Source organism: Pipistrellus kuhlii, unplaced genomic scaffold, assembly GCF_014108245.1.
Source record: "Pipistrellus kuhlii isolate mPipKuh1 unplaced genomic scaffold, mPipKuh1.p scaffold_m20_p_7, whole genome shotgun sequence".
Classification (NCBI taxonomy): Eukaryota; Metazoa; Chordata; class Mammalia; order Chiroptera; family Vespertilionidae; genus Pipistrellus; species Pipistrellus kuhlii.
The window spans coordinates 75,075,983-75,099,404 of record NW_023425573.1 but is presented as its reverse complement, the minus strand read 5'-3'; the positions used below and the strand labels follow the sequence as shown (position 1 = coordinate 75,099,404).

At 39.4% G+C, this 23,422-nt stretch overlaps 1 protein-coding gene, 1 non-coding gene and 1 pseudogene across 7 annotated transcripts in view; 2 read left to right on the top strand and 1 right to left on the bottom strand.

Moving 5' to 3' along the window:
- Window positions 1-23,422, bottom strand: part of EPB41L5 (erythrocyte membrane protein band 4.1 like 5) — a 167,045-nt gene that overhangs the window by 112,262 nt on the left and 31,361 nt on the right. For all 6 annotated transcript variants that reach the window (XM_045575769.1, XM_036421288.2, XM_045575770.1 and 3 more), the window contains 4 exons: window positions 11,827-11,869; window positions 8,430-8,508; window positions 6,967-7,011; window positions 6,755-6,807 (listed from right to left, as the gene is read on the bottom strand). In XM_045575769.1, the coding sequence (XP_045431725.1) occupies window positions 6,755-6,807; window positions 6,967-7,011; window positions 8,430-8,508; window positions 11,827-11,869 (220 nt within the window). The remainder of the gene's footprint in view (window positions 1-6,754; window positions 6,808-6,966; window positions 7,012-8,429; window positions 8,509-11,826; window positions 11,870-23,422) is intronic.
- Window positions 7,650-7,770, top strand: LOC118710038 (annotated as a pseudogene).
- Window positions 21,616-21,809, top strand: LOC118710074. Its single transcript, XR_004985285.1, has one exon. It is a non-coding gene; the product is annotated as a U2 spliceosomal RNA (small nuclear RNA).

The window sequence follows — 23,422 nt, the reverse complement described above, 5'->3', positions numbered from 1 at the left end:
CAGACAGGTGAGCAGTTAGGAGTCAGTGGTCCGAGACTGTGAAAGGGATGTCTACAGGGATCGGGCCTAAACCTCCTGAGGGGTCCCATATTGGAGAGGGTGCAGGCTGGGCTGAGGGAAACACTTCCCAGTGCATGAATTTCGTGCACCAGGCCTCTAGCAATGAATAACAAGAATATTTAGCAATCCTTAACACATAGCTGGCATCTGTTAAGAATCTTACATGAAAAGAATGTGACATAAGTTAATCCTAAAGAAATAAGAAAAAAAATGCTAAAAAGTATTTGGGGAATGAAGGCAGTAGGAAAAGAAGTGAATAATGCACAAACATTAATGTACTCAACTGTGCTGAGCTAATTTTCTATACTTAAAGATGTTTTCCTTTAATGTTTTACTCATTAAAAATGAAAATATTTCCATTTTTATTTAAAAGAAATCAAGCTGTAGAGAAAGACGATCTGTTGAGGAGAAACCAAGATAATGGCATAGGTAAAGACCTGAACTTGCTGCTTTGCACAACCACTTCAAAACTACAACTAAAAGACAAAACAGACATCATCCAGAACCACAGGAAGGCTGGCTAAATGGAAATTCTACAACTAGAAGGGAAGAAAAAAGCACACAGACTCAGAGGAGCTACAGAAGTACAGAGGTACAGAGGCGTGCACGCACAGAGAGGGTTGACAACTGCGTAAGCAGCTGGCTTTTTCAAGCTGGAGGGAGACACAAGCTCCCGACTGCTCTGAACTCCTGTTCCAGGCAAGACTCTGGGGACTCAGACTCATACAGAGAAAAACTGGACTGTCTGGCAGTGGGCAGAACTTGAGGTTGGCTTTCTCTCAGAGTGCTTACAGTGATTATCAAGGGTCACTGAGACCTGGGGGCTTCTTAGAGCAGGGATGATGGGAAGCCATTGCTGTTTGCTCCACCCTGAGACTCTGCCCCATCCAAGCTGTGCACAGAGGCTTTTGCATATGAATGGTCTATTCCTTTGAAATCTAAATTTACCTATCAAACTACAGCTGAGTCAGAAAGACCCAGAACATCCAAAAGAAGGCCCAAGGCCCCACAGCAGCTTGCAGTGCTTCACAGCTGGGCCTCATCTGGGCACCTCCAAAACCCAAACAAAGAAGAGGAATCTGCAGATCTCTCTGTAGCTCCTGCTGGGTGGCCTCAGGTAGAGGATAAATTTGAACCTCCTTGGAGATGCAAGAACCAGTGTACCCAGGGATCAGAGTAGGACCATGCAGATTACAACTCTTCAGATCCATAAGGGACATTCTCAGGAGGCAGACTCACTGAGCAGCAAAGCCCTACTGAAGCAAGTCTTGCCTCATAAGGGTGTCTCCAGCACAAAAGTTCTCACATCGTAGACACAGCTGATTGTCACAGCCAATTGGCCTAGAGGTCAATTCCTCCCAGTGATACCAACAACAGTTAAGGCTTAACTACAACACAACAAAGGGGTGCACCAAAAGTGTCCACCTCAAGTAACCGGGGAGGCTGAGCCACTGGATCCTACAGGGCATCTAACACAAAAAACCACTCAATCAACTCAGGGAAGCAGCCAAAATGTGGAAACAAAGAAAGAGGTCACAAATGAAAGAAATGGAGGAAAGCAAACTACTAGATATAGAGTTCAAACCATGATTATGTGTATTTTTTAAAGAATTTTCTAGAAAAGGCTGATAAATTTAGCCAATCCCTCGAGGATATGAAAAAGGACCAACTAGAAATTAAACATACACGGATTGAAATAAAAAATATTATACAGAGACCCAACGGCAAACTAGAGGATCTCAAGAATCAAGTCAAAGATTTGAAATACAAAAACGCAAAAAGCACCCAACTGGAAAAGCAAAAAGAATCCAAAAATATGAAGATGGTGTTAAGGAGCATCTGGGACAACTTCAAGCATACCAACATCAGAATTATGGGGGTCCCAGAGGAAGAGAGAGCGCAAGATATTTGAAGAAATAATGACAAAAACTTCCCCTACCTGGTAAAAGAAATAGACTTACAAGTCCAGGAAGCACAGAGAACCCCAAACAAAAGGAATCCAAAGAGGACCACATCAAGACACATCATAATTAAAATGCAAAGGGCAAAAGACAAAGAAAGGATATTAAAAGCAGCAAAGAGAAAAAAAATTGCCTACAAGGGAGCACCCATACGATTGTCAGCTAATTTCTCAACAGAAACTATGTAGGCCAGAAGGGAGTGGCAAGAAATATTCAAAGTGATGAACAGCAAGAACCTATAACCAAGATTACTCTACCCAGCAAAGCTATCATTCAGAATTGAAGGTCAGATAAAGAGCTTCACAGATAAGAAAAAGCTAAAGCAGTTAATCACCACCAAACCAGTATTATATAAAATGCTGAAAGGTATTCTGTAAGTAGAGGAAAAAGAAGAAAAAGTAAAGATAAATATTATGAACAACAAATACATATCTATCATCAAGTGAATTTAAAAATCAAGTGAATAAAAAAATCTGATGAACAGAATAATCTGGTAAATATAATAGATTCAGGGGCATGGAAAGGGAGTGGACTGACAATCCTCAGGGGGAAAGGGGTGTGGGAAGAGATTGGACAAAAATCATACAACTATGGATGAGGACAGTGGGGGTGAGGAGGAAGGATATGGGGTGGGGAGAGAACCAGGTGGAGGGAAGCTATGGAGGGGGAAGGGAAGAGGAACAACTGTAATAACCTGAACAATAAAGATTAAAATAGATAAACTGTGGAGAGAACTACATTGAAATAATCATACAAATGATAACAACATTATTGAGCTCCCAACTCTACACACGTATTACAAATACTAGAGGCCAGGTGCATGAATTCATGCACCAGTTAGGTGTCTTGGCTTGGCCTGTGGGATCGGGCTGAAACTGGCTCTCCAACATCCCCCAAGAGGTCTTGGATTGTGAGAGGGCATAGGCCAGGCTGAGGGATCCCACAAGTGCACAATAGGGGTCAGGGTGGGATGTGGGAAGTTGGCCAGCCAGGGAGGGACCACAGGAGGGCTCAAAGGCAAGCACAGCCTGCCTCGATCAGTCCTGATCAGCCGGACCCCATCAGCAAACTAACCTACCATTTGGAGTGTCTCCCCCCCGGTCATGGTCATTGCACGTCATAGTGAACAGTTGAGTGGCCTTAGTTTATCAGTAGCATATTACGCTCTGATTGGTTGAACGAATGACCAGAAAACCAGACAATTAGCCTATTAGGCTTTTATTATATAGGATATTGTCATTTAACTTTCTTGAAGATTGTTACCACACCATTTTATTGCTGAAGAAATTGCTCTTTTGTCAGGACTACAGTGACTTCAAGGAGCTCTATACCAAAATGCTATATAAAGTTGTTCAGAATGTTTACTAAAATGGTTCAGAAAAGTGAACTTGAGAGTAGGAGTAAAAACTAATGATAGCTACCCTAATAAAATATAAAGTCATAAACGAAATAAGAAGCTCTTTTTATGAAGATGTAAGTAATACTTCAGCAAATTTATTTTTAAGGACCTTAAAAATTATTAAGATTTGATAAACTATTAGACAGGGGACAAAGAGAGATGCATAGGACAAAACAAAATTTTAAGGAATTCAGACTAATGGATGAAAAGATCAAGAAAAAAATTATTTAGGAAAAAAATATAAGAAGGACTAAGAGATAATGTATCAGTCACATGTTCCAATCAAACATTAAGTATTCAGTGAGCACTACTCTGATTACTGTTTTAAATACACAAAAATGTATAAAAACCATATTTTCAAGAAGCATATACTTTGCTTGTCATGAAAATTACACAATATGACAAAGACAGACTAGCTGATGCAATATCCTATCCTACATAATAAAAGAGTAATATGCAAATTAACCATCAATGTTCTACAACCACAAGCCACGCCAATCAGCCAATCAAAGTGAGTATGCAAAATAACCCCAACCAAGATGGCTGCGGCCACAGAGAGCAGGTGGGAGGCTTGGGTTTCCCTGGCAATGGAGGAAGCCAAGCTTTCCATACACCTTGGTGGGCCCAGGCCTCCACTAAAGGGTACAAAGTTTCAATTATAAAAGGGAAATAAATCCCAACAGAAATGGCGACAGCCACTGAGCTGGAAGAGCAGGAGGCTAGGGTTGCCCTTGACAATGGAGAAAGCCAAGCTTCTGCAGCCCTGGCCAGCTCAGGCCTTCACTCCAGGCATCAAAGTTTCAATTATAGAAGATACATAAATTCCAACAGAAATGGCTGCCACTACAAAGCAAGCAAGATGCTTGGCTCCACTCCAGGCTACAAAATTTCAATTGTAAAAGATAAATAAATTCAAGATACCAGGGCGGGTTGCCAGAGGGCGTGGCCCGCCTGCCAACCACCACAGTCCCCTCGCCCAGACCGCCCCACATCCCAAGGGAACTCCTACCCTGATCCAGGACACCCTTCAGGGCAAACCAGCTGACCCCTACTCATGCACCAGGCCTCCATCCTATCTAATAAAAGAGTAATATGCAGATTGACCATGCTATCTTCTGGTCAAAGATTCTGCCTCTATGTGGACACAAAATGGCCACTACAAGGTGGTCAGCAGGGGAGGGCAGTTGGGAGGGACCAGGCCTGCAAAGAGGGCAGTTGGAGGTGATCAACCCTGCAGGGGAGGGAAGTTAGGGGTGTCCAGGCTGGCAGAGGAAGAAAGTTAGGGGCAAACAGGCTGGCAGGGGAGCAGTTAGGCATCAATCAAGATGGCATGGGAATGGTTAGGGGGTGATCAGGCTGGCAGGCAGAAGTGGTTAGGGGCAATCAGGAAGGCAGGCAGGCAAGCAATACTGGATTGTCAGAGGGATATCCAACTGCCCGTTTAGGTCCGATCCCACTGGGATAGAGCCTAAATGGCAATGGAACATCCCTCAAGGGGTCACAGATTGGAGAGGCTGCAGGCTGCGCTGGAGGACACCCCCCCTCCAGGCATGAGTTTCGTGCACTGAGCCTCTAGTCTACTTAAAATAGTAACATGCTAATTTACCATATCTTCGAGACGCCCACCCGCCAATTAGGACTATGCAAATTAACCCAATCAAGATGGAGAGTTAATTTGCATACACAGGCTAGAGGTGAAGTGGGTGATGACGCAGGGGTTCTGCACCATCCCAGCTGCTCTGGGCCTCTGGGCAGCATGGGAAGGTGGAAAGGCAGTTCCGGGCCAGAGGGAAAAGGCGGCGCCAGGCAGGAGCAAAGGCACTGCTGGCAGCCAAGGAAAGGAAGGCCCATTCTTGCACCAATCTTCGTGCATTGGGCTTCTATAATAGTATTTTAATAAAAGGGTAATATGCAAATTGACCTTTAGGGGCCACTGGAAACCACCAGTTGCTATGGCGAGCCCTGACCACCAGAAGGAAGACACTCAATGTAGGAGCAGCCACCTAGTGGTTGGTGCGCTCCCACAGGGGGAGCTCCACTCAGCCACAAGCAGGGCTGATTGATGTGACTGCAGTGGCAGTGGCAACAGCCTCTCCTGCCTCCTTGGCAGCATCCAACTGCAGCTTAGACTTGCTCAGCAGGTGGACATCCCCCAAAGGGTCCTGGACTGTGAAAGGGAGCAGATAGGGCTGAGGACCCCCACGCCCACCCAGTGCATGAATTTTCGTGCATTGGGCCTATAGTATGGTATAGCAAATATTGAAAATGACAGTTCTTCAATAGATCAAAAAGTTTTAGAATTAACTTCATATAGGAATTATAAAATGTAAAATATGTGCTTTCAAGAAAGATGCATGCAGTTACATACTTCTGATTGTTACAATGCTAGAAGCATAGCATTTCCAAACTAGTATCAAGTTAATATTCTGCAGACGAGAAAAGTTTTAATTTGTAGACAGACTAGGATAGTAGATGGAGATGTGTAAATAACAATTTATACTAATAGCAAATTTTTGAAGTACAGAAATTTCATCCATTCACAATCCTTCTATTGATAGGAAAATATGCTTTCTTAAATATTGGAAGCGCAAAATAAGCAAAATATTAGGTTTATCATGAAAACATTAAAATTTTAGTATCATCTTTACAATAGCAAATAAATGCTACTGATCTTAGAGGGATTGGAGATACATTTAGAATCAGGCCCCCTCCCCCCCCCCCCCCAGCAAAAAAAAACGTAAAATTATAATCAGGATCTTTCTTTCCATTTTGTAAACAAAGACTATAATGTTTTACAAGAATTTCAATTTTTTAATAGAAAATACCTAAATTGAACACTATATGATTAATGTAACAAGGTACAATATGAGTTTTTAATTATTCTCATTTACTGAAAAAACACTCTTTATCCTTAAAAAACCCTTAGAAACTTTTAAATACATGCTAAGTATTTCTTCCATGTATCTGTTTTTAAGAATACTACTAAAAGCAAACCATGTAGCTGCGGCAACTTTCTAATATATAACTATATTCTTTTTAAGGAAAAAAAATAGCTGATGGCCAATTATAGCATTTATGAAATTATCAAGTAGACTGCAATAATAATTTGAAAACATTATAGACAGAAAAAGACAAACGAAGTGAAAGGGACAAGAAAGAGGGCAATGTTCTAAAACTAGTGAAAATAAAGTCAAGAGTTGGATATTAATACAAATTTAAACAAAACCAATGCTGCTTCTCCCTTATCACTTTGAATCTTCTGAAATTCTTTCCCTAAACACATACTGAAAATAGTTATGCTTTATCCCCAGTAATCAACATGAGAACTGCTTACCTTGCAGGTTATAAGCTGCCAACTGAACTGCTGTATCAAAAGGACACTCCAATCTGAGACCAAACACAATCAGTTAAACAATTTCACAAGACAAATGGAAATACACTTTATGGCGACCATTTCTTTTTCATAATTAGCTATAAAATTATTTCTCAAAAACATTTTTAAACTACTCAAGAAAATATGGTTTACCTTAAGCAACTAATACTCACTTTCCACTGAGAATATCTTGTCTTAATTGAAGAACAAATAAATACCTAAGAAAAACAAAAGGTCCAAACTTAACTGAAGAGAACAATTTTACCCTTCTAATTTGGAAAGAAACATTCTTAATTATACAACTTTACTCAAAATAAAGTCTATATAAGAAAAAAGGGATAATAAGAATCAGGAGGATGGTAGCATATCTGTAAGATAACAGCAAGAAACAGCCTAGCCAGTGTGGCTCAGTGGTTGAGCGCCAATCTGTGAACCAGGAGGTCACAGTTCAATTCCCAGTCAGAGCACATGCCTGGGTTGTGGGCTCAGTCCCCGGTTGGGGGGGGGGAAAGGATGTTGCAGGAGGTAGCCATCTGATTCTCTCTCATTGATTTTTCTATCTCTCTCTCCCTACTCCCTTCCTCTCTGAAATTAAAGGGAAAAAAAATTAAAAGAAGAAATAGCAGGCACAGAAAACATACAGTAGGAGAGAAAAGGTTTAAGGCAAATTACTGAGAATGAGCTCTGTGACTAATTTAACTGTACTCTGACAATGCAGCCCCCTCATATATGAAAGGATACTAGCATGTATATAACTGTGGGTAATAGCTATAATCTCATTGGCAGAGTAGTCAAGAGCAAAGCCCTTCTGAAGGGATTCAACTAACTCAATCTTTTACTTAATAAATAGTAAATGGGCCTCCTGGTGCTTCCACAGGCTGTGTTCTTATACTGACTGTACAGAAATAGGAGGCAGAATAAACCTACCCCATAGAGACCTCAGCTCTTTGCTCTGTATTGTGAACGGGGAGACACTGAGTCAAGGAGGTTTGGGATCTGACTTGTTTTCACTTCCTCTGGGAAAAGAGTAGATGGTGGCTATGGCTTTATTTATGACATGTCAGCTAAGCCAGGGAGTGATAAAACAAAAAATAAAAATAAATAGTAAGTGGAATGAGTCATGGATTTGCAGTATCATCCATTAAGAAATACCAGGAGGGCAAGAAAAAGTAAAAATAGGTATACATAACCTACTTAAAGTTTATTCAAAATTATTTAAAACAAATCAAAATCTAACATTTTTTATTAATCAATGGTATTTCAATAGGTAAAGCAAATCAGGAGCCTACTTGAAGATAGATCATTGTGAACATTAATGTACATGGCAATGTATTTAAACACATCTGCTCTGTTTACAATCCATAAGTTTATAATGACACTTAAAAAAAGAACTCACTAGTTACCTTTAGAGGATACTAGGGAACTAACTCTTTATTTTGAAAACTGATAAAAAAAAGGAAAATAATCATACACTTAAAAAGCGCTATCCCAAAATGACATTCTGTTGTCTGAGATCTGTTACAAGGGGCAAGAAATATATTTCATTTGCTGTCTATAAACTGGAAAGCATTATGGACAATCTTACAACATTTTAGCTAGCCTGACCAAACTTTACCCATGTTCAACTATGTCTTACCGGGTTAGCTCTTCACGAAGATTATTTGGTTCCGAGGAATAAAATTTAACTCGAAAATGCAGACAATAGGGTGAACCAACTGCCATTAAAAAAAAAAAAAAGAGCTTTAATTTTTTATAACTATTTAAATAATAAGAATTTACAGTCAGCAAATCTGTCACAAATCCACTGAACTTGAGACAAAAGATAACAGGTTATTACTATATTTCAGTTTATAGCGTAGGTTTGATTAAACTTAATATAAAAAGAGCAATCATTTTTTAAACTATACCAATCACATAATAATCTGCCCTAAGACTAGCTAGCTCTAAATTAATTCTAACAGTTCAGGGCCAATATCTATATATTATAGGCCCAGTTAACGAAATTTGTGCACAGGGGTGGAGTGGGGGTCCCCTCAGCCCAGCCTGTACTCTCTCCAACCCAGGACATCCCTCTCACAATCCTGGACCACTGGCTCCTAACCACTCCTCACATGCCTGCCTGCCTACTTGCACCTAAATGCCTCCCCGCCAGCCTGATTACCCCTCATTGCCCCCCCGTCAGCCTAGTTGCCCCTAACTACCCTCCACTGCCTACCAGATCGCCTCCAAATGCCCTCTCCCTGCTGGCCTGGTCTCCCTCAACTGCCCCCCCTGCTGGCCTGGTTGCCCCCAACTGTCCCCCCTGCCAGCATGGTCACCCCACACAATCTGCTTATTCAGTCATCCCTCACTAACCCCCGTGCAGGCCTGGTCATTGTCAGCCATCTTGTGAGGACATGAGGATAAATTTGCTATTACCTCTTTTATATATGGGGGGATATAAAAACCTAGGTGGCTGTTATAACCAGTCGACCAAACGACCAGTTGACCAGTCGCTATGATGCACACTGACCACCAGGGAACAGGCGCTCAACACAGGAGCTGCCCCTTGGTGGTAAGTGCACTCTCACAGCCAACCTCCCATGGCCAGCCAACCTCCTGTGGTCCCTCCTGAGGGCCAGCCAACCTCCCGTAGTCCCTCCTCCCTCCTGCCCGGCCTGCCAGCCAATCTCCCACAAGAGGAAACAACTATGCGAGATGTCCCTGATCATCCCAATTGCCAGCCAGGCTGAGGGACCCCACCCATGCACGAATTCATGCACCAGGCCGCTATTACCAAATAAAAAAAGTTCTGACTGAGCCCTGACCAGTATTCCTCAGGTTCAATTCCCAGTCAAAGGCATGTACTTGGATTGCAGGTTGGATTCTGGAACCCAACTGGGACAAGTGCGGGAGGCAACCAATCAATGTGTCTCTCAGATCGATGCTTCCCTTCTCTCTCTCTTTCTCTCTCTCTCCCTTCCTCCTCTCAATTCCTCCTCCTTCTCTTGCTCTTTCTCTCCCCTCTTCCACTCTCTCTAAAAATCAATAGAAAAAAAATCCTCACATGAGGATTAACAACAAAAGTTCTGTGCAATCTAACAGTCCTGACAATCTGCAGAGCTGTATTTCTTAAAAGCACAGGGGAACACCTATGTTATTAATTGTTCGTGGCAAATACTCCCACACACTTTCCAATTCTCTACCTACTTCATTAACATCTATATTTTCAGTGGTTCCATTATTATGTAAAGAGGAGAGTTGAAACGCCCTGAAATCTGTTACTACACAGGATAGGGTATACTAAGGATTGAACTCTGGTATTTTCTTGACTATTGATAGGAATAGCACAGGCATTTTATGTGAAATGCTTCTTTTCACTGTTTTTAATTTTTTAAAAAGTAAGCCTTGTCTAACTGGCGTGGCTCAGTGGTTGAGATTTGACCTATGAACCAGACCAGGAGATCACGCTTCGATTGCCAGTCAGGGCACATGCCCAGATTGCAGGCTCAATACCCAGAAGGGAACGTGCAGGAGGCACCAATCAATGACTCTCTCTCATCATTGATGTTCCTATTTCTTCCTGTCCCTTCCCTCTGAAATCAATAAAAATAAAGTATTTTTTTTTAAAAAAGGCACAAACTTTAAGCCTCAAAATATTTTTCAGAAAAAGCTGGACAAATGCCAAACAAGAAAATTCCAACATAAAATAATCTATCTATACCAGTGGTCAGCAAACTCATTAGTCAACAGAGCCAAATATCAACAGTACAACAATTGAAATTTCTTTTGAGAGCCAAATTTTTGAAACTTAAACTTCTTCTAATGTCACTTCTTCAAAAGAGACTCACCCAGGCCATGGTATTTTGTGGAAGAGCCATGCTCAAGGAGCAAATGAGTTGCATGTGGCTCACGAGCCGCAGTTTGCTGACCACTGGTCTGGTCTATACTAATAAAAGGGTAATATGCTAATTAGACCAGACATCCTTCCGGAAAAAGCCATGGTGGTGAGGTCAAGGCAGAGGCAGTTAGGGGTGATCAGGCCGGCAGGGGAGAGCAGTTAGGAGGATCAGGCCAGTAGGCAAGCGAGTGGTTAGGAGCTAGAAGACCCACAGGGATGGGACCTAAACCGGCAGTCCGACATCCCTCAAGGGGTTCCGGATTAGAAAGTGTGCAGGCCGGGCTGAGGGACACCTCCTTCCCGTGCACGAATTTCATGCATCAGCCACTAGTCTATATATATATAAAAGGCTAAGTTACCATCACATCCGAAACAACTGAACGGATGAACGAACAGGCTATGTGGGGCAACCAGGCTGGCAGGGGGGTTAGTGAGGAATGACCAAACAACTGAGCAGCAGGCTGCATGGGGCGACCAGGCTGGCAGGGGGGCAGTTGGGGCTGACCAGACTGGCAGGGGGAGGAGCAGTTGGGGGTGACCACGTCAGCAGGGGGTGCATCAAGGGGCGACAAGGCCAGCAGGGGGGCACTAAGGGGCAACCAAGCCGGTGGGTTGGGGCAGTTGGTAACTACGCCGGCAGGGGGGGGGGGGGGTTGTTGGGGGTGATCAGGCGAGCAGTTAGGAGCCAGTGGTCCTGAATTGTGAGAGGGATGTTAGACTGCAGGTTTAGGCCTGATCCGCGGGACAGGGCCTAAACCAGCATTCGAACATCCCCCAAAGGGTCTCAGATTGGAGAGGGTACAGGCCGGGCTGAGGGGGACCGCCTCTTTCCCCCCCCACCCCCCCATTCATGAATTTCATGAACTGAGCCTCTAGTTGCTATATAAAGGTTAAGCATCTCATGGGAACTTAATCTCATTTGCAAGCTGCAAGGCTTTCTCCTGTAAACAACTGTAAGGCACTTCAATCTAATTACCATCAACCCTATATAATTTAGGATTAGTATACCAGATTGAAATTATTTTTAGAAAGTAGTGATGCTAAGAAATTAATCTAAAACATGATTTTAAGTCCTTACTATTAAAAATAATTAATATGTAATTATTATATATAATTCAATTTCTATTGTTTTCACAATTTTTTCAACACTTACTTTTAACTTGCTTTTTGATACTCTTTGTAACATCCAGCCAATGCTGAAAACAAAACAAAAATTCAGTCATTAAACAGATTACTAAAAGTTAATTTTCATCATGCTTTTGTTGGTAACCACAAGGAAATATTTCACAAGAGAAAAAAGAGTGAAAATGAGAGGGAGGGTTATTTACCCAAAATCCATAGTAAGCTTATGAATAGAAATGAGCAAAAAATACCTAAAACCAAATATATGACTTTTTAAAAATTACCTTTATTCTCAGTAACAAGGATAGTCTAAAGTTTGCCCTTGGTTCAAAAAAAAAAAAAAAAAAAAAAAAAAAGACTCACCACTATTAAACATTGACAGAAGTATCTTCATGTTCCATATTCTTATAATAAAAATCAGATTTATTAACAGATCATGACTCCAAATTAGGTGAAATAACAATGCCATGTCCATTATACAAAGTAGCCAGTTTTGCTCACTGGTTAGAGTGTTGGAGGGCAGACTGGAGGGTATGGGTTTAATTACCGGTCAAGGGCAAATACCTCAGCTACTGGCTGGGGTCAAGGCACATGGGGGAGGCTGTCAATCAATGTGTCTCTCTCATATACTGGTAGATGTTTCTTTCTCTCTCCCTCTCCTTCCTCCCTTCCATTCTCTCTAAAAATCAGTAGGAAAATATCCTTGGGTAAAGGTTAAAACAAATACACGAAAGACACTACTGCACAATAAAATTAGATTTGTCTCATTATCAAGACCATATCTATTAAGGGAAGCAGCCTTTGCCCCTTTATTTAACAAATAAAACATGTTAATATAGTAACTACCATATTTCTGGTTTCATTTGATACCTGTAACCTCTTCACTCTCAGATGTCCATAATATAAACAGTCTAAGAACCAATTCCAAAGACTTCCACTGTAAACCATTCCCAGCTTACTTCTCTTCATTAATCCTTTTACAGCACCAATCCTAACAGTGACAGCAGGCACTCATCCAACTAAGATATACATAATAGTGTTCTTTCCAGAGTGCTTACAATTCCAAGAATCCTAAAAGAAAAGAGTGGCTCTTGTGCTAACTAGTTCACAGAGCAAAGGAATCCAGTTTCAGAAATCCAGATAGACAAAGAGTGGGTACACAAGGCTGCATTGTAAACAGACTTGTAACAATTTGATTTTCTTGCCAATTATTTGCCCTAACCTCTTCTCATTCTTTCCCAAGACCCAAAAGTAAAATTCACAGAACTACTAGAATGCCAGCAAAGTACCTCTGCACACTGAAGTAAGATGGTCAGTAAACATTTCAAAGGCAATTAAATACTGTGCAATATTTCTCTGGGTTCCAAGTATGTAGGTACTTAGTTAGCTGTCTCTCATTTCTTAAAAACTCAGTTGGACTCCACATTTAAACATATCTCAATCTAACAAATGTTCAGTTTACACAGACCTCTATCAATAAAATGCTAGGCCAACTAGTAGGCATAAAATAATTCGATTATAAGCAGAAAAGGTTTCAATGTAGGACATCAAAAATTCCATCCATCATGGCCAAGTCAAATAATCCAATATCCAAAATTCCCAGATTTAACTGTGCGAAATATCTACTACAGCCTGATGTCAACCACATATTGCGTGTGAAATAAAATTAGTTTCCATGCCCAATTGTTTTCTCTCCATAACCATGAACCTAGGAGTTGCCCTATCTTCAGGTTTTAACTATTATACTGCAACAAACAATTTTATGGCTAATCACTTGGGCAGCCTCTCGTAGCCTTAGTTTTAGGGAGACTCATACACCATGAGTGCGAAATAGCACAATCATTCCAGGAGGTAATCTGACAATAGCTTTAAAAAAATCATTATGAATGTGTTCTGATTTACCTACAAGGAATGACATCAGAGAAAGTTAAGACAATTTATATTTCCAACCATACTAAACTGCCTACAATATGATAAAACACCAGGCAACAATTAAAATGAATGAAAGCAAATACTTAAGATTTTAGAAAATTACTTACAATATATTGTTAAATTTTAAAAGCAAGTTATTATAAACTAGTGGCCCGTTGCATGAAATTTGTGCACAGGGGGATTGTCCCTCAGCCCGGCCTACACCCTCTCCAATTTGAGATCCCTCGGGACAGTTGGACATCCCTCTCGTAATTCAGGACCACTGGCTCCTAACCACTCACCTGCCTACCTGCCTGATCACACCTAACCACTCTGCCTGTCAGCCTGATTACCCCTAACTACCCCACCACTGCTAGCCTGATTGGCCCCAACTGCCCCTCCCTTGCCAGCCAGCTCACCCCCAATTGTCCCCCCCTAGGGCCTGCTCGCCTCCAACTGCCTCCCCTGCCAGCCTGTTTGCCCCCAACTGTCTCCCACTGGCCAGATCGCCCCTAACCTGCCTCTGCCGCCTTGGCCCCGCCACCATGGCTTTGTCTGGAAGGATGTTCGGAAGATCTCCAGGTCTAATTAGCATATCACCCTTTTATTAGTATAGATTATTTTTGTCAAAGGTAATTTATATAGAGTCATGCGCTTTTAGACTGAGGCAATCTATAACAAAACAGTAACAGAGTTGTTATTTAGGTGGTTGAGATTACTGGTGATACTTTTTTTCTCTGTTATTTCCTAAATTTTCAACTTAACCAAGAGTACATATTACTTGAAACAATAATCATGGACCCCCTTACTTTATTTGTTAGTTTGTTTTAATATATTTTATTGATTTTTTACAGAGAGGAAGAGAGAGGGATAGAGAGTTAGAAACATCGATGAGAGAGAGTCATTGATCAGCTGCCTCTTGCACACCCCCTACTGAGGATATGCCCGCAACCAAGGTACATGACCTTGACCGGAATTGAACCCGGGACCTTTCAGTCCTCAGGCTGACGTTCTATCCACTGAGCCAACTGGTTTCGGTGAACCCCCTTACTTTAATATTATATATATATAACTAATATACTCATATAGGTTCATTTTTTGGTAATATTAAAAGGTACATGGTCAACAGTCCCTCCAACATCTGCAACAGGCCAAGGCCGGCTCCCCCCACCATATCCCCAATTTCTATCTTTACACTCACAAACATAACCCCCAAGGTGTTATTGGTTTCTGATTCTTTCCAGAATCTCTTCAAACAGGGAAGAAAAAAACAACTGTGTGTTTATGAAGGTAAAGAGTAAAGAATATGCCAGCAGACAGCAGTTGTGTGTTGCTGAAGGATGCCCAGGACCAAACCAGAGACGGTCGGACCTGCATCACCACCGTTTGTCCACCAACCAGATCTGAAATAGCATGGCTGACATGTACACATAAGGACCTATTTGACATTGAAATTGGGACTCAAAAGAACTGTTGGTCCAGAAAGGAACTCACTACAGACTGATTCATTTGCCTCTCAGCATAACCATCATGGCTTTTCTCAGTTTAGGTTCTTACAAGGGTATTTCTTAGATCACATGATCTCACACATCTAGAGGAAATGATGAACAACATAGACTGATGAACAAAAACAGACCCAGAGAAAGAGAAGCAGTGATCAGACTCTCAAACCTCAGAGGGAAAGTAGGGGAGGGTGGGGGTAAAAGGAAGAGATCAACCAAAGGACTTGCGTGCATGCATATAGGCCTGGCCAGTGGCCATGGACAAATAGGGGAGGGGGAGCGCGAGGAGGAGGGGGAGAGGAGAGGAAGGTGTGGGGGCATATGTAGGGAGGGGTTTGTGATGGGATTGGGGGGATGAGGACAATTATGTGATACCATAATCAATTTTTTTTAAAAAGGAAAAAAAAAATAAATAAAAATAAATAAATAAAAAGTTAAAAAAAAAAAGAGTAAAGAATATTAACAGCAGACTAAAAATCAACACGCTAAATATAAATTTTGACAAAATAAACTTTAAGGAATATAAAAAATATTAATATAAGACAGACCACTTACTATTTCAAGAACCTAAAATCTTAGACAATTGTAACTTAAATTTTATCCAGTTTAAGAAATTTAGGGCTAGTCTCGTAGATACTCCGTAAATCTCTAGTTTATTTCCTATTCTAAGCAGCACAGGAAACATAAAATCATCCCAGTGAAATAAAGGATCAGAGTTTTTCCCAAGTAGGCATTTTAATCTCTTTTCTACCTGCATGTAATAGCTTTCTAATAACTGGCACATCCTTAAGACAATCCAAATTTCAGAAAAAGCACCAAACAATTTTAAAGTGAAATTTAGGAGCTGGGGGAGTTTGGGGAAGTTCTGAGCTCATGTTTGTATATTCTCAAGTCTGTTTTCTTTCATCTCCTCCACATTCCAAGCTCGGGGACTGGAAAATGCAGAGCTCAGAGACAGGCACTGATATGACAGTTTTCCTTGATTTAGGATCTTTAGGAGCTGAGTTTAAATTACATTCGAAGATAAAGGTGAGAGCATGCAGATACACAGTCCTCCATGTTTGGTGTGAAACAAATACGGCTCTCTTTCCTCATGGTACTTTAAAAGGGAAACAAACTTTCCTCATGGTACTTTAAAAACTTCCTTCTAATTTCCTACTTTTAAAAGTTTGGTTGATAAACTCTTATGCCAAAGGATATGAAAAGTTAAATTTCTTTTGATGCTATTAAACTGGGCATAAAAGAACAATTATTTACTTGTATGTCTTGAAATATAAATAACATAAAATCACAAACAGACATAATTAAACCAAATAAAGAACCTCCTAGGGAGCATCCAAAACACTAACATACACATATCTTCATTCCAGGCACTACTATTGCCAAATAATCTGTAAACAGCTTTCAAATGACTATCTGATTTCTAACTGCCTACATTACTTTGCTAAAGAAAAGCACCATATTTTGCTCAAAAAGCCAAGACTACAAAGCAGAAAAATATAATTCATCTTTTAAAATAATTTCCTCTGCAAAAAATTATTTCTCCTATGAGAAGTAGAAGCTTATGTTCTGAATTAAAGGATTTGTTTAAAGCAAATTTAAACATTTTAAACAGTTTAAAAAATGTTTTTAAAAATCTATGCTATGAAAACAGAGGACCAATACATTGCACTGCTGCAACTAACTGAATACACTTCAATTTAGTGTAGATTCCATTATAAATACTTTGAGTAATTACTTACTTGGCATTAACAATTTGTGATACACACACACACACACACACACACACATTTGGCATTAACAATTTGTGATATACACACACACACACACACACACAAATAAATATTTAATATATTCATATTTATTTCTAAATATTTTTCACTTCCCACTACTTAACTGAATCCTATTTGTGTTAAGTTCTCAGGTACAACCTAATCCAATCATCTCCCAACAGTGATCACTTTATCTCCTCCTTTCTACAGTAATAACCTTTATAACGTCAGGAACTGCATTTGCTTACTACTATTATGAAATTACACAGCAGTGATAATAATGAGCACCTTTGGATCATTTTTGTATTTAGTATAAATACTTCTATTGTTTCTCTATTAATCTACAATTACTATGATTTTTAAAAGATAATTTAAAATTAGTATAGACAGAGAGCAGAACCCTGAGCAACCACCAGGTCTACTCTCCATAAGTGCAGCCTGTTGGCCCTGCACCCACCACCACCTGTTAGCACACATTCCAAAGGTTGGCTAACCCTACACAGATAGAAATGTCAATTCCATAGAGGCCAAAGTCCATTAGGTTTATCCAGGGTGTTATGAAGTAAGGAAAAAAGGGCTTAACAGGCCACCAAAAAAACACATAATCAGAATTCTAGAGTATTATGCTACTACTCAACCTCAGATGTGTGAGGTCAGCAAGCCAAACTTACAGTTCACCACATCATGTGTACAGTACCTAAAATAGCTGAATTCTAAAACTGTGACAAGAATTGCCTTTTAACTTAGCTCAATGATCTTGGATTTGCTACTGTTGTAGCCTCCAGGTGTGCACTTACAAAACATTTACCCAATGTTCCACTAGACACTTGTTTTCTAGCTCTAACATCTTCATTTCTATTTGTGTTGAATTTTGTCTTTAGCCTAAATGCCATAAACTTCAACTAATCAAGTTACTCATCTTACTTTCTAAAGATTTTAGTTTCAATCTTGTTTAATGTAGTTTCACTTAAGTATACAAAAAAGCAGTAACAGCATAAATTAGTTAACCTTTCAGAATTGGCATACATCACCTCACCTCATCTCACATTCCATGGCCAAAAGCAAGTCACATGGCCAAACCTGATATCAACTGAATAAAAAAGTATAATCCCCTTATAAGCAAAGGCAAGAAATAACCCCATGAAATACCTACAATATATAATAAATTTTATTATTTTTAATAAAACTGATACTAAATCATCTTTGAATTTCCGAGAATAAACCCTACCCAATTATAATTTATTATTTACACTTTTAATAGGCTGCTGACATTTTATTTAGAAGATTTACATAGAAAACAAGGTAAATTTAAAATACACATATAAAACAAACCAATACAAGTTATCAAGTCAATTTGAGGAAAAAGGCAAAATATAACACTGACATGTTAAGTTTTTTTTATTCCATATTTTCCAAATATTAGAATAAATACTACCTATGTTTTCCTTTTTTAAAGCCTAAATGTGTACATTCTAACTCATTCTTCTTTAAAAACCTGATTGGACCAGTTAGAATTCTAATCTCTAAATATGAAGTTTTAAAAACTTCAAGCAGAGGGTTGAATCTTGGATTAGAGCCATGTTTTATTTGTCCTACACTACAATTTTCTTATTTTTTAAAAAATAATTTTATTATAAAATATTCACAGAAAGTTGCAGTAATAAAAGGTCCTTTGTACTCTTTTTCCACCTTCCCCCAATGATTACATCTTACATAACTACAGTACAGTATTAAAATAAAGAAACTCACATTAGTACAATGTATATATAGTAAGTCCCCACTTAATGATGTTATTGTCAACAGGTTCTTGGAAACTGCGACCTTAAGCAAAATGGCATATAACAAAACAAATTTTACCATAGGCCTGATTGATATAAGAATTAAGTTCACACGCCATATTTCTAGTCATAAAAAGAACACTAAACTTCTAAATAAAGACCCAAAACACTTCTAATATTAATCAGTGAAGTAAATGTGAGCTATACATTTAAGAAAGATAAATAAAAACACATAAAATAATTACTTTTCAACATGCTTATTCCTGTTCAATGTCACAGATGGCCAGAGCCAGTTCTGGCTGCTCACAGTGGGAACCTGCCTGGACATAAATGCTCACACACACCCACACTCACTCAGATTGGGATAATGTAAATACACCAATTCACCCCATCTTTGGGCTGTGGGAGATAACAAGAGAAAGCCCAAGCAGACATTGAGAGAACATGCAAACCACACAGACAGTGGCCCTGGCCAGCAATTACTAGTATTGTTGTTGTTTCCTCATTAATGTTAGAATGAAACATTGAACAAAATTACATTATTCAAGGACCTGCCGAATATATATATATATATATATATATATATATATATATATATATATTTAAATATATTTTTGTTGATTTTTTACAGAAAAGAAGTAAGAGGGACAGAGAACTAGAAACATCGATGAGAGAGAAACATAGATCAGATGCCTCCTGCACACTCCCCTACTGAGGATGTGCCGCAATCAAGGTATATGCCCTTGACCGGAATCGAACCTGGGACCCTTCAGTTCGCAGGCCAATGCACCATCCATTGAGCCAAACCAGTTATGGCTAGTTCTACATCATTTTATCACACATTTAGATTCCTATAACACCACAATCAAAGAAATATCCCATTATCACAAAGAGTTCTCTCAGTCTACTCTTTTAGAGTCATACCCACCTCCTCTGTCCAATATCCTTAAGCCTTGGCAACCATTAATTTGATCTCTATCTCTATAATTTTGACATTTCAAGAATGTTATATAAATGGAATTATACAGTATATGACCTTCTGAGATTGGCTGTTTTCACTCAACTTAAAGCCCTTGAGATCTACCCAAGTTGTGTATCAATAGACTTTTCTATTGATGAGTAGTAGCCAATGGTATAATGTGCCAGCCTGTTTAATTATTAACCTACTGTAAGACATTCTGGCTTTTCCCCCAAGTGTTTTGCTATTGCAATTAAAGTTGCTATGAGCAACCATGCATGGGTTTTTTTGTGAGAAAATAAGCCTTTATTTCACTGGAATAAATGGCCAGCATATAAATGCTGACATATGGTAAGAGTATGTTTAGTTTTTTAAGAAACTGCTAGACTATATTCCATAGTGGTTGTACCATTTTCACATTCCCAAAACCAATATGAGATCCAATTTCTCCACATCGTCACTAGCACTACTAAGTTGTCACTAGTCTTTATTTCAGCTGTTCTCATAAATATGTAAGTGATGATGCTCATCAAGGTCTTAATTTGCATTTCCCTGTTGTCCATTGACATTTAACATCTTTTTATGTGTTTATTTGCCACCAGTATATCCTCTAATCCTACTCCAAACTCTAGAGGAGATAACTCTACAATACTATCTGCAAAGACATGTCTGTATTTATGAAACAATTGGAAAAACCAGAAGCTTCATAAGCCCTTCCTCTTCCCAAATAATTCAGTCCAGAAGTAACTAGGTGGTGTGATCAAAGTCAGCATCATGCAGGAAGAGGCTAGAGATTAATTCCATACAGACTGACTAGTCAGGTAAATATACTGATAATAATCAAAGTCTGGTTTCTGTATAAAAGAACTGCAAATAGAAAAACAAAACACTGCAAGTAAGTCCTGTGATATTCGACTAAAATCCACAGACACACACATATACAGACACACACACACACACACACACACACACACACAAAGGGTGATTGAGAAATGTAAACATAGAGTCCCTAAATCTAGCCAGTTCATTAGAGAACTGGCAAATTCCAGGGCTAGCGAAGGGAAATACAAGATGAACATCTTCTTGGGCCAGAAAATCAGGAAATGCTCAAAGAATGATGTGTGTATCTTAAATGAATATAGAAGCCATCTTGAAGTGGTTCCCACTGACCAAATCACAGGAAATTGAACATCAAAATAAATGATAGTAACAGGTTATGACTCTGGAATAAAACTGAAATCCCTTAGTACAAAATAAATAAATAAATACAAAATTTGATGAGAAAGCCTCAAAGTAACTGTCCACAAAAATTATTAATTACAAAGAGTAAATAATTTTATAATAGAAAGGACCTAGCTAGTACCATCTTAATCAAAGGTTCAAAGTTAATATCAACAGTAATGGGACACAATGAAATTAAATGTCACCTGATAGGACAGATGAGAACACAGGATCACTTCCCTGATATTTCCTGTCAAAGGAATCTAAGATTAGCCTACTTCATAAGGAAGTATCAGAGAAAACCAAAATAGAGATAACCTACAAAATAACTGTCCTGTATCTTCAAAAGTGTAAAGGTCAAGAAAGTCAAGGAAAGACTGAGGAATTGCAATATTCTAGTGTGAAGACCACGAAAAGACATGACAACTAATGTAAAGTGTGATTTTGTACTGGATCTTATGGCTATAAAGCAAACTTAAGGGGCAATTGGCTTAACTTCAATCGATGGTGGTAATGCCACAATATTAATTTTCTGGTTTTGTCAGTTGTATTAAGTTATCCAAGAGAATATACTTGTTTGTAGGAAACATATACTGAAGAATTAGGGGTGATGGAACATCTATCTGCAACTCTCTCTCAGATGGTTCCAGAAAAATATTTATAGTGTCCTGCAACTTTATCGCTTCTCGGCCTTTTGGCTAAGATCAAGTGTAGTATAGTGTCCTGCAACTTTGCTATAAATATGAAATTGTTTCAATTACAAAATTAAATATATTGCAGCCAGTGTAGCTCAGTGGTTGAGCATCAGCCCATGCACCAAAAGTTCGATTCCTGGTCAGGGCACATGCCTGGGCTGTGGGCTCAGTCTTCAATGGGCGGCATGCAGGAGGCAGCCAATTGATGACACTCACATCATTGACGTTTCTTTCTCTCCCTCTTCCTAGCTCTCTCTGAAATGTATAAAACATTTTTAAATTAAATATGAACACCTTTTCACATATTCACATAAAATAGGCTACTATAACAAAGGTAAACAACTTTATTTATTTATTTTTAAATATATTTTATTGATTTTGTACAGAGAGGAAGGGAGAGAGAGAGAGAGAGTTAGAAACATCGATGAGAGAGAGTCATCAATCAGCTGCCTCTTGCACACCCCCTACCGGGGATACGCCCGCAACCAAGGTACATGCCCTTGACCGGAATCGAACCCGGGACCCTTCAGTCCCCAAGCCGACGCTCTATCCATTGAGCCAAACCGGTTTTGGCAAGGTAAACAACTTTTTTTTTAAAAAAAAGCAAAATTAGAAAAATATTTCCAGGCAAATTAAAAAAAACAAAAAAAAGCTGGGGTAGCAATGCTTATATCTGAAAAAAATAGACCTCAAAGTGAAGGCCTGTTTGTAACAACAGATACTACCATGTTTCCCCAAAAATAAGACATCCTCCGAAAATAAGACCTAGTGCATGGAAAAATAAGACATCCCCTGAAAATAAGACCTACTACATCTTTGGGAGAAAAAATTAATATAATACACTGTCTTATTTTCCGGGAAACAAGGTAGTAAGGAAGACCATTTCATATCACTAAAGGGATCGATACAAGAGGCTATAACTTTGGTAAACATATATGCATCCATTACAGGAACATCTAAATATATAAAAAAAACTTCAGGAGGATATCAAGGAGAGATCAACAGCAATATGATCACAGTAGGAGACTGACATCACTGGATAAATCTCCTAGACCAAAAATCAACAAGGAAACAGCAATCCTAAATGACAGTCTAAAACAGATGGAACTAATTGATATCTTCTTCCTCAAAGCTACAGAATATACGTTCTTCTCAAGTGCACACTGGGCATTTTCAAAGATAGACCACATGTTAGGACACAAGATAAATCTACAAATTCAAGAAAACTGAAAAAACATCAAGCATCTTCTCAGTCCACAATGGCATGGAATTAAAAATCAGCTACAATAAAAACGCTCAAAAATAATCAAATAACTGGAGGCTAAATAGCATGCTATCCTATATAAAAGGGTAATACGCAAATCAACTGAATGGCAGAACGACCAATCGCTATGATGTGCACTGACCACCAGGGAGCAGACACTCAACACAGGAGCTGCCTCCTGGTGGTCAATGCACTCCCACATGGGTAGTGCCGCTCAACCACAAGCCAGCCTGATAGCTAGTGAGTGCAGCTGCCACTGCGATAGCGCTAAGGATATCCAACTGATGGCTTGAACCCGCTCCCTGAAGCCATCAGTCAGACATCCTCTGAGAACTGAGAGACAACCCCCCTCCCTACAGTGCACAAATGTCCTGCACTGGGCCTCTAGTTAAGCAATGATTGGGTTACTAAAAAGGTCAAAGAAGGAATAAAAAAAAAATACCCTGAAAATAAGTAAAAATGAAAACACTCCAAAATCTATGGGACATATGAAGCAGGGAAGTTCATAGCACTACAGGCCTACCTC